Genomic DNA, 12,388 nt, shown 5'->3' on the forward strand with positions numbered 1-12,388 from the left:
TTGTTCATCTTTATTTCATTAAGTTCACTTCTACAGTAAATTGCTTCCGTTTGTTTCCTGGGTATTTTTAGTATGCCCATATTCAGTATTTGTAAAGAAAGTTGCTGTAGGACAATAGAAAATGGGATAGAAGGAATCACTTCTGTTTTGAAACATAAATTGAATCTTAGGGAAAAAGAATTACTGTTCTGTTAAGCCTACTTGGCGTATTTAACCCGTTGACTCTTGAAATCTTTCAGATTGGAAGTCAGATTGCAGACCGTGTATACGACATAGCCAGGTAGGAGATGTTATTTCAGTGAGATGCAGTCTCTCTTTCTCCCTCGATCCTCTCTCCTTGTCTGTCTTTCTGTCTTTTAGTCTCTTCATCTGTCTCTTTTTTCCCGAAACAGACTCTTGCTGTAAGTCCTAGGCCATGCCTTGAACTGGACTTGGACAGTCCTCTTTCTTTAGCATCTGAGACTATAGACATGCTCCTCCAGGCCTGGCTAAGATCAAAATCTCCTGTCGAATGGAGGCTTGAAATCAAATAATGTGAGCTTGTTACGTGGAGTAGTTGAGTATGAGAAGTGATTTAAATTACTGTAAACATCTTTCCGTTTGGATTTTTGAGATGGTGTCTCACTATGTAGCCCAGGAGGCACTCTGCCTCCACCTCTAAGTGTTGAGATCTCAAGCACACACTCTTTTTCTTGTCTGGGAAAGCAAATGCCATTTTCTTCATTGTTACATTTTTTTAAAAAAAATTTTGAATGTAAAACTTGTAGCTTTCTTCAAGCCTAAATGACTGATCTATTTGGTTTAGCCCAAATTTAGTAATAGAGAAATTGCTCAAATATTGAACTAAAAAAATCGACTGCATGTAAAATTTTAAGATTTATTAAACGTTAAATTTAGGTTTTATTAAAATGAACAATAGAATCTTTTGCCATTGGAGTAAAAGAACATCTGTCTAGATTTGTTTTCCAGTTAGTAGAGATGAGCCCTGTTGGAGAACCCTGCTATTAAGGTTGCTGTCCAGTATGTTTGGATTATTCTCCAAGCTCAGTGCAAAATGGAGGACTCTTTCTCAGCGAGGCTTCCCTCTCTCTACCTGGACTTACTTGTAGTGTCTCTGAGCACAGATGCCTGACATTTGGAGGATAACCCTGCAAAGAGCTTCTGGCAAGTGCTGCCCGATTCAGCATGTGTCTCGCTCTATTCCCCTTCCCATGTGATAATGAGGTACTGTCTTATGACCAATGGCCCCTTCCCACCCCTAAACCTAAGAGCCCTTAGATACCTACCTCTGGATCAGTAAAGTAGAGCTGTCTCACTGAAGCTTTCTCCTGGGAGTTTTCTGCTTCTGCTTCTGCTTCCCCATCCAGATCCCACCCCACAACCCCACCTCCCCCACCAACCCCAGGAAAAGGAGACCTACAAGACTGTTTATTTTATCTTAAGCATTGGTAATAGTAATACAGTTTCTACAAGCTATGACTTGCGAAAGAGCATTTTCAATTCAGTAGTATAAAGTTCTTGATGGATCTTTGCTCTTGTTTTAGGCATAATGAAAGCTTTATTGATTCAGGCTTGTCACCACGTAGTGGAACTACAGCCAAATGATGGCTTTGTATTAGAATTACTCTCTGGTACTAGCAAATCACTCCTTTTTGTTGACTTCGGTTAAGTGACACTTGTTGAATTATACCACATGGGATAGATTTATCACATTTGTCTTTTAAAAGCAGAGAGGATTTCCTTAACTCACAGATTCTCACGCTGTATTTTGGGTACATCTTTACTGGTTGAGGTCGGTCATAGGTGCCATGTGGTGCTATGTGAGAGTTTGCAGCTACACAAACCTGGCGAACCTGGAGTTCTTTTGATTATGTCTAGCCATGGTGAAAGGGACGAAGATTTGTATGAGTTCTCCGCTTTCTCAGGCAGCAAGTACAAGATAACTTGGGAAGTTGGAACCTTTCCCAGCCCCAATGATTGAATAAAAGTAATCGGAGTAAGCTAACAGGAGTCTTTTCCAAGAAAGCTGAACCCCTCTGCTCTTGGGAAAAATGAAGGCTTAACTTCTTGGTGAGCTTCTCTCTACTGTGACACCTATCACCCACCAATAATCATTTGCCTAAATTATAGTTTTTGTATGATTTAATGAATGAAACATTAAATTTTGATTTTCAGTTTGGACTTTACATATTCTGTGATGCAGTCCTGAGGATATTAAAGCCAAGTCCATGAAGACTCTTGTGATTATGACTGAAAGGATAATTTGAACATTAAATAGTTAGAATTGAATTATTTAAAATGTGTCGAAGTTCTATTATTAGAGTACTTAACAGGTGTGGATTTGCAGCCACTTGTGCTTAACGTGCACAAGCCTACAGTTTCCATCTCTTGTATCATAAGGAGAAACAAGCAAACACAGAGTAGTTTGTATTAACACTACTGTGTTTTATTAACTACACAGATTTTAATATAATTTGGGAGAACTAAGGCCTATTTAGTACTCTTAAAAATCAATCAAATAACTCATTCTTTTAAAAACATCTATAGTGTGCTAAATATTTCATATGTAGTAAAAGCAGTAATTTTGCTGTTTTCTGAAAAATAATTTCTTGTTTTTGATTTTATGTGTATGTGTGTGCTTGAATATATATATGATATATGTAATATATTAATATAATACATAAACAAAATGTGTGCATGCAGATCCCCACAGAGCATCAGAACCCCTGGAACTAGAGTTACAGGTAGTTGCAGTCCGCCTGGTGTGGGTGCTGGGAACTGAATCTGGGTCCTCGGCAAAAGCAGCATGTGCTCTTCATCACTGAGCCATCTCGCTAGCCCCCAGCTTTTTCATTTCATAGATGAGGAAACAGATCCAGGAAAGCTAAATCACCTATAGTCACATGTTAGTAAATTACTGATCCAAAATTTGAACTCATGCCTTTCTAATTTTAAAACTAAAATTCAGTTATTGCTCCTTTATAATCAATGTCACTTGTGGTTTTCCATCTATGTGTTGGTATTTTATAATTTTGTCATACAAGCTTTTATTAATTTTTGTGTGTGTGCATGAAGATGTGTTGCAGGTATGAGGTATGTGTGTCCTGACTGTGGGGCAGGAAGATGGCTCAGCAGTTAAGAGGGCTGGTTGCTCTTCCAGAAGACTTGGGTTCCATTTTCAGAACCCACATGGAGATTCACAACCATCTCTAACTTCCAGTTCTAAGGGATCTAAAGCCCAATTTTGGTTTTCCTGGGCAGCAATCATACATGTGGTACATATACATTGCAATCAACATTCACATTATTAAAATTATGTTATAGGATATTTGTTTCTAGTTGTGGTGTGGCTCAGCTCTTAGCATACACCTTTAATCCTTCTGGGTGGAATACAATCACACCCTTAGTACTCACCTTTAATCCCAAATAAAGAAGATAAAATTAATTTGTAGAAGAAAGCAGCCATGCTTGAAAGTGATGACTAATTGAGTGGCAAAGTGAACAAATCAGAGAAAGATTTGACAGATTAGGGTATGCCCCACTCTCATGAAAGCAGAGAGGAAAGGGAAGCTACTTAAGGAGAGACAGGACAGGAGGAAGAGAGTATATAGTACAGGAGTACTGTTTGGACAACCCAGAGAGAGAGAGGGAAAAAAGGGCAGTTTTACCAGGAGGGTTTTACAGAGACAGACTGAAGAGAGAACAAGCTAGACACAGGTAAAGACAGAGTGAGCAAGAGAATGAGAAGGGCCCAGAAAATTAGAAAAGACCGCTGGAGTTAGTTTGAGGCCAAGCAGAGCAATTCAGAGGCCAAGAAAAAAAGCCAGATTGAATAAGTCAGCTGGGAAAGAAGTTTGGACCAGAACAGCTGAGTTGAACCAGCTAGGCAGAGATTAGAAAGAACTAGATGATCTTATTTAGCAGCGAGTCTCAGAGACTGAGAACATTTTAGGCCTAAATTAGATGCATGAGGATAGAAGCTTCCAGGACTAGGCCTAGAGTAGCAGATGAAGGCAGTAAGCTTCCGAGACAATTACTCCAGGAGAATAAAAGTTACTTTTACAGAGAATTTAAAAAATAAATTTTTAAAGAGAAAGAAGATATTTGAGTTGACTTACTTAGCAGTAAACACTTGGAACTTTTTGTACTTCTAAGTTTCAAAAAATAATTAAGAGTTTCGAGGGGCATGTTTTGCCTTGATTTTTCCTGTGGTGCTAGAGAGTGAAGTAGGGCCTTGCATAAGTGGGGCAAGCACTCTACCACTGAGCTGGGTGCCGGTGTTTTCCGTGTTGACTTACATTTAGCTTGTTTTCTGTCTTCGTCTGGATGATTGAATTCAAATGCCTTCGTTAAGTGTGTTCTTCAAATCCATTTCTAAACCTCTTTGTCTGTTTTTTTGCTTGAGCCCTCACATATGTTTGGTAGGTGCTGTACTGCTGAGCTACATCCACTGCCCTCGGCTGGTTCTTCATAGTTCAGTATTAGGGCTTAGTGACTAGATCAGACAGACTCACTCGATATATTATAGCTCCTGTAGAAAAGGCCAACCATAGGATTTTCTGAAAGGAGTGATTACAGAAATGTTTCTGCATAAGTAAATTAGCCCTTGGCTGTTTTATAGACTCTATTGCAAAGCTTAACTTCTATCTCTATTGTCTTCCAGAGATTTTCCCCTTGCACTGGACATAGGATGTGGAAGAGGCTACATAGCACAACATTTGAATAAGGTATTTTTATACACTGGTTTAATCAACTTTGAGAAATAAAATTGACTAATTGTGCATGTGTAAGCATATGTAGAGCCCCATCCCATCCCCCTAAGGTACATGTATATTGTGTGCTTGTGTACATGGGGGTCAGAGCACAGCCTTCCTGTTGCTAAGTAGGAGTGTCAGTGAGCCTTGGCAGCTTCCTGTCATTCCACTCTTCCTAGCATTCCAGGCACCACATGCCCAGCTTTCTTTTTAATATGGTTTCAGGGATTTGAACTCAGACCCTAATGTTTTGAAGTCAAGATAATTGAATCATCTCCCTTCCCCCAACTCAGTTAATTTTAAGAAAAGACTTTCATGATCAGCTTAGTCGAATGATATTTAGGTTGTGGTTATATTAAAATTGCTAAACATTTATTCGTTGCTCCTGATAATTTCTTTAAACCTATATATTTTCCTCTTCGTTTTAATTTTGTTTAAGCATTTTAATAGTTCACAGTAAAGCCGGGTAACAGAATGCTTGCGTAGCACACATGAAGCCCTGAATTTGATTCTTAGTGATGCAAAAAAAAATCATAGTCAAGAAAATTAATTTTATTAATTAAAAAGCTGTATAAACTATAGATAGCATTTAGTAGTACTCACTATTTTACTTTATATTTTTAATTCCAACTGTGTCGTAGGGTTTCTATTGCTGTGAAGAGACATCATGACCACAGCAACCCCTATAAAAGAGACCATTTGACTGGGGAGGGCTGGCTTAGAGTTCAGAGGTCCACATGTCAGGAGGCATGGTGGAGCACAGACAGACATGGTACTATAGAGGGGAAGTTCTGTATCTGATTGGCAGGCAGCAGGAAGAAGAGAAACTGGGCCAAGCTTGAGCATTGGAAACCCCAAAGCCCACCTTCAGTGACACACTTCCTCTAACAAGGCCACACCTTCTAATCCCTGTTAAATAGGGCCACCCACTAATGACAAGCATTCAAGTTGGGCCATTCTTACTCAAATCATTACAGACCATAAATACATTTGTTTGCTCATTTATCTTTTTAGTCTTTGAGTAAGACACAGGTTAAAGTGGGCTTTAGAAAAAATATGTCTTATTTTTAATTATGTGTAGGTGACTATATTGGCATATAAATATGTGCATCTGAGTGCAGGTGCTTACAGTGGCCAGAGGGATTGGGTGCCCTGGGGCTGGATTACAGATGGCTGTGAGCCCTGACCTGGGTGGGACGTGAACTCAGATCCTCTGAAAGAGCAGCAAATGCTCTTCTGAGCCGTCTCTCAGCTCTTGGGATTTAAGTAAAACCTGTTTTGACAATACGTATGTTTGAGCTGGGGTGCTGGAGACTTGTGAGACTCCTCAAACACTTACTGACAATACATGCCGCAGGAAATTAAACATTCATTGATGGGCAACAAGAGTTAAAGGATGGGAGAAATATAAGAATGTATTTGATGTAGTCCTAGAGGTGGAGAATCTGGGCTGGTGGTTTGTAACTTTGAAAATCAGAGCAGGGCAGAAGGAAAGGGAGAGTGCTATGGAGTATGATATGTGATGATGTTTAAGCACCATTAGTTTAGGCGTGTTATGTAAGAAAGACAAAAGGAGAGAGAATAGACATGAGGAGGCAGAGCTAAAGGCAGTCCAGTCATGAAGCAGATGTAAAAGCTTTATTATATGAGAGACCTAGTAGACCCAGCAGAAATGGATCAGAGATTGGATCTCGGATTCTCATTTGGATTTCATCTATATCTATCCCTTTGCCTTCTTACTGCCTTTACCTTACCATATTGGCCCTGGCTACCTGCACTACCTGTCTGAGTTGCTGCTGTAGCGTCCATGTTGGTCTCCCTTTGCCCCAACAATCTGTTCTGTAGGGCGATCCTTTTGAAATATAAGCCAAGTCATTCTTCATTGTCTCAGAACTGTTGGATTTTCTTCTATTTCAGACATAGTCATGTGTCTTGTGTGTGTGTGTAAGTATGTGTGTGAGTATGTGCCTGTCACAACACAGGTGGAGATCAGAGGATATCTTTAGAAAGTTGATTATATCTGTTTTACCATGTCAGTTCTGGTCACCTAACATCTTTATCACTGAGCCATCTCAACAGCCACTTGTGACTACTTTCTAAAATAGCGCCTCCCGTTTTTGATGACAAATAGTTCTTTATGGTGGCATGGTATATGTTAGTTCATGGTATATGTTAGTTTCTTTTGTGTCCGTCTTTTTGTACTGGACTTGCCTAACAAACTATTGGTAGGGTTTACTCTTGCTAAGCTGTGAATAGACAAAAGCAAATGGGTGAACTGAAAGAGAGCACCTTCTCTAACAGAAGAGGGAAACCACAGAAATCACTGAAGAAGCTTCCAGAGACCTCAGTAGTGCTGTGCTTGAAGAGATAGGTGGAACAGGACTAACCCAGATGGAACAGATTGGTCATGCTTAGATCATGAGAGTGCTTTAGTGACACATAGACACCAAGAATTGTGGACCATATAAGTAGATTCCTGAATTATAAACAAAAACTAATAAGTGTATGTTTATTATGCACAAATACAACTTTATGAAATTTAAATGATGCTTAGAAGTAGGAATTTTCTCAAGATTGAAAAGTCGATGCCTGTTGTTAAGCGAGAGAAATAGACAGGAAGATACAGATTAAATATTGGAGGAGATCAGGATGCAGAATCCTGGAGAAAAGAGTAACATTGTCAGAACCCTTTCTCTTTAAGAGAGGATAATTGAAATGGAAAATGAATCTCCTTAGTTTCTGTGCGTGTTTTCTTTTTTCTTCTGGAAACTCTTTGAATGGAAACAAAGCATGAACCTGTGTGAAGTCTTTGTAACAGGAGTAAGGATAACTACTAGCATTCAGCATATTAAACAAAGAAAGATTGAAGTAATGGAGTAGTGTAGGCTATTGGTATCCATACCTGTATTCTCTTATTTTGTTAAGTATGTTAAATATATTAAATATAATTAGTTTCATGTGTTTAAATCTGTGGTATTCTTTATATATTTCAAAGAAACTTGTGTATCATTTTGGAATTGGTTGGAAAATAAACTTACAAGACAAAAACTACTCCATAATTTTCTCCTTTGTAAGTTTCAGTAATTTTTTTTGCTTTGCTCCTGCTGCAATAAATGTTTCTGTATCATCTGATGTGCTTTAATTATCAAATTGCAGGACACTGTGGGAAAGATCTTCCAAACAGACATTGCAGAACATGCTTTGGTAGGTAGCTTTTTAACACTGTTTGTTTCTGACCTGGTTTAATTTTTAGTTCTTTATTTCTGTCACAATGTAATATACGTGTAATTATAAATGTATACACATGAAGATGACTTAAGCAGTGCAGGAGTAAGAAAAGAGATTCCTAATCTCACTACCCAGAGACAGCTGTGGGTGACATTTGGTACCTTTATAAACATGTAACCGCCTCCATCCTCCAAGTTCATGTGAACAGCAGTACACTAACATTTCATGCGTTTTTATGGAGTGTTGTTCTGTTCTGTTAGAATACTTTTTATACATGTGTACTTCTTTTTAAATGACCGAAGAGCCTTCCAGTATGTGAGCATCACATGATTGATTTGTCTGAGCAGCTTCTAGAAGCCTGCTTAGTTCTAGTTTCTCAGTAGCCACTCATGCTGTTAACGACATATGGAAAACAACTGTGTGTGCTTGACTTACTCGTTTTTTCCTGTTAGACATATTTTACATACATATAGACAGACATATATACATATATATACCTTTGGTGGATGGAGCAGAGCCCCCAAAAGCTACACTTTATTTTGTCTCTTAGCCATTACACCTTCTTAGACAAAGGGTCTTTATAAAATTAGTTCATGGATAAAATGTTACACAAAGGAGAGTTACAGAAGGATGTTGATAGTAAGTTCAAAGCAGTGTTTCTTTCTATAAGCTCATTATAAGTTCAAAGCAATAGTTTCACATGGCCTTGCTTTATCATAGTACACACCTGTGGATAGCTTCTTCCTTGGATCTGACCTAGAATGAGTGTTTTTCCTTGATCAAAAATTTGTCCTAAGCCCATTTCTCTTAATAGTGTAATATATGAAAGCTCATTATATTGCTTTATATATGCAGCCTTTACTTCTATTCTATGAGGAGGGGGCACGTTCTATTCCTGAATCTAACTTTATTACATCTTTCTGGCAAAACAACTAAAACTATTTCCTCAAATTTTCTTTGTAAAATTATTTGAATTCTACAAAGTCATTAATTTGTCCAAACAGCATGAATTCATAGAGGTTCTTCTTTATGTTGATCTGCAGGAAATTTGCCCAGTAGGGTAGGCTGATGCCCAGGAATCATTAGCCTATGTAATAATGGCAGGAGAGGCAGATCAGCAGTGAGACGCAATTCTGAGACAAAGTCGGTGGGGCTGTACCTCTCCAGAGTGCACCCATCACAGCCGTGCAGAAGGGTGGGCCGTCTCCAGGAACCTCTTGCTCGTCATAGCTTTCTTTCCTAGATGGCTTCTGTCAGAGTGTTTTGCCTGGTTGTGTGTATGTGCGCAGTCTGCATACCTAATGCCTGTGGAAACCTAGGTGCGTTAAATCCCTTGAAACTTGAGTTACAGATGGTTGTGAGCCTTTCTGGGTGCAGGGAATTAAAAATGGGTCCTGCAAATAGCACAAAGTGCTCATAACTCCAAGCCCTCATTGTTACTTAACTTTGAACTTTTAAAATAATTTTGTGACGTGCCTTTCCTCTCACCTTCATTGATTTCAGCTTTTACACAAATTTTTTTCTAGGTCATTTTTAAGAGCTTATTTTTAGAAATGTTAACCCTTCATAATTTATAATAAATATTTTCCTGTTTTGTATTTACATTGTTTATTGCTTTTTAGAAGTTTTAAAATTGGCTTTTCATTTACAGTGTCTAACTTTTTAGTCATATTTATATAAGATTTTTTAAAAAACCTTATGAATCTAAAAGTGTACATTTGTATTCAGTAGTCTGTAGCTTCATTTGTTGCATTGAGATGTTTAGGTGCCTGAGATTTGTTTTAGTGTGAATGGATGTATTTTTTTATATTTTTTGAAGCAGCTGAGTGTTATTTAACAAAACTTTTTGAGTGCTTTTTGTGTGCTACATTTTGTATTTTGTTTTTTGGTAGAAACTGCTAAGCGGAATATAACATTAGCAATGTTTAACAGTGATTATGTTAGTAATTGATGCTATTTAAATAATTGAAATTTTATCTTTTACCATTAGAAAAATTCCGTAGAAACAGATATTCCTACTGTGAATATTTTAGCTGATGAAGAATTCCTTCCCTTCCCAGAAAACACGTTTGACCTGGTGGTTAGCAGCTTAAGGTTAGTGATCCGTTTGTACTTTTAAGAAATATGTTACAGAGGCTAGTGAGATACTCTCTGGTTGGCGAGTGCTTGCTGCATAAGCGTGAAGCAATAAGTTTGTGTCACAAAATCTACATACAAGGCAGTGTCAGGCACATCCCTTGGGCTCCCTGGCCAACAACAAGTTTACTTGATTAATTTTAAACCAATGAGAGTCCCTACTGAAAACAATATGGTCAGAACCTGAAAAGAATACTTGAGGTTAACCTCTGGTCTCCACATGCACATGTATGTGTGTATGTGTATGTGTGTATATATGTTACAGATATATCTAATTTATGTTACAACATTGTACTCTTAGAATAGCAATGGATAGAGGACTAATCCCTCCCACCTCGGACCTAGAATTAAACCTAAGATCTTGCGTGTTAAAGACAGTCTATCACTGAGCTGTATTCTTTACTGTGATAGAATAAATTGTTTTTAGTTACAAACTGGTTATCTTAGTTTATAGATGCTAAGATTTTTCTGTTCAACAATTATGAATTCAGGACACCCAAGTGGAAATTAGATGTACGGTCTTAAGTGTCTTTTTATTCCCAAGTTTCTAACTTACTAAAACTCTTTTGCTCTTGCACACTGAGTTAGTTAGGATGAGCAGAAAACACGGTATTCAAGAGGCTTCTTATGTGTAAGTTTAGAAAGCTTTGTTTCCCATCACCTTAAAAGGTGTTGGATGTCCTATCTGCATATTAGAACAGGCAAAAGCCAAACACTGACAACACCAACTACTGGCACGCATAGAGCGCCTTACTCTTCTTACTCGTTGCTGGTGGGACTGCAGAATGGCGTAGGCACTTTGAAAGACTAGTTGATGATTTCCTGAAACTTGAGCATCTTTGTTAGGATCCAGGATTTAGAGTCCTGCTATTTATTTACCCAAAGAAATGAAAACTTATATCCATGCAAAAACATGACAATGAATAATATATTACTGTTTCAAAAAATATTTTAGATTTGCTTTCTATGTATGTGAGTATTTTGCCTGTAAGTATGTATTTGCATTACATGCATGTCGTATGCCTGTGGAGGCCAGAAGCAGATGTAGGATCCCCTGGAATTGGAGTTACACATGGTTGTGGCCACCATTTGGGTGCCAAACACTGAACTCGGGTTTTGCAAAAGCAACAAGTGCTGTTAACTGCCGCAGCTGTGTTAATAATTGCTAAAACTTGTGAGCACCTAAGGTTTTGTCTTAGTTAGGGTCACTGTTGCTATGATGAAAAATCATGACCAAAGCAAGTTGGGGAGGAAAGGGTTTATTTCACTTAGTGTCCCATATAACAACAGTTCATCATCAAAAGCCATGAGGGCAGGAACTCAAGCAGGGAAGGAAGCTACAGGCAGAAGTGATGCAGAAGTCATGGAGGGTGCTGCTTACTAGCTTGCTCTCCCTGGCTTGCTCAGTTTGCTTTCTTATGGAACTCAGGACTATCCAGCCCAGGTCTGGCACCACCAGTAATGCCCTGAGCCTTACCTCATTAATCACTAATTAAGAAAATGCTCTAAAAGCTTGCATACAGCCTGACCATATGGAGCCATTTTCTTAATTGACTTCCTTCTCTGAGATGATTTTAGATTGTCAAGTTGACATAAAACTATCCAGCATAGATGTCTTTCAGTACTAAGGTATTGAATTGTGGTACATCTTGACATTGGAATTACTTAGCACTAAAAAGAAATAAGCTGTCAAAACATGAAAAGAATGCAAGAACTCTAAAACACATTACCATATGAAAGATTATTCAAAAATATGTGTATGCTGGTTCTAGCTATGTCATTCTGAACCAGGCAAAAGTACAGAGAATATAAAAAGATCAGAGTTTTTTGTGGGACTATAGAAAACAATGTAGTTTCAGATTTCAGTTTAGTACCTTTTTTGGTTTATCCTACTGATAATTACACCAGCTAAGGTTAAACAAATATGTGTTTATATTTTAGTTTGCACTGGGTGAATGACCTCCCTAGAGCACTTGAACAGGTGAGAAGACTTTCGTTGGTCTGTTCTGAGATAGTTTATTATCACAGATTGACAAATGTTTCTGTTTGCATTGTCCTTAAGTCTGAGAGAATGGAGTGAAACCAAGTATTTTTAATGTCCTGTGGCCTGGGTGTACTTGGCTCTGGCTTGCACTGGGTGGCACTCCTGGGTGTCCTTGGCTCTGGCTTGCATCGGGTGGCACTCCTCGGGAACTTTAAGAGTAGCTGTTGTAGAGACGCTTCTAGTATGTTTCTGAGAGATTTAATTACTATGTAAAACTAATTGGTGT

At 38.3% G+C, this 12,388-nt stretch overlaps 1 protein-coding gene across 6 annotated transcripts in view; it reads left to right on the forward strand.

Annotated features, from left to right (window-relative positions):
* The window catches only part of Ndufaf5 (NADH:ubiquinone oxidoreductase complex assembly factor 5), a 29,502-nt gene that overhangs the window by 1,311 nt on the left and 15,803 nt on the right, over positions 1-12,388 (forward strand). For 4 of the 6 annotated variants that reach the window (XR_004388035.1, XM_032904308.1, XM_032904309.1 and 1 more), the window contains 5 exons: positions 240-280; positions 4,664-4,727; positions 7,911-7,958; positions 9,973-10,076; positions 12,060-12,099. Coding sequence is in view for 2 of the 6 variants with exons in the window: in XM_032904308.1 (XP_032760199.1) it covers positions 240-280; positions 4,664-4,727; positions 7,911-7,958; positions 9,973-10,076; positions 12,060-12,099 (297 nt within the window). In the remaining 4 variants the exon portion in view is untranslated. Of the gene's footprint in view, positions 1-239; positions 281-4,663; positions 4,728-7,910; positions 7,959-9,972; positions 10,077-12,059; positions 12,100-12,388 lie in introns of those variants that run through there. The other 2 variants (XM_032904312.1, XM_032904311.1) reach the window with 2 other exon arrangements.

This window comes from Rattus rattus, chromosome 5, assembly GCF_011064425.1.
Source record: "Rattus rattus isolate New Zealand chromosome 5, Rrattus_CSIRO_v1, whole genome shotgun sequence".
In the NCBI taxonomy this organism is placed as follows: Eukaryota; Metazoa; Chordata; class Mammalia; order Rodentia; family Muridae; genus Rattus; species Rattus rattus.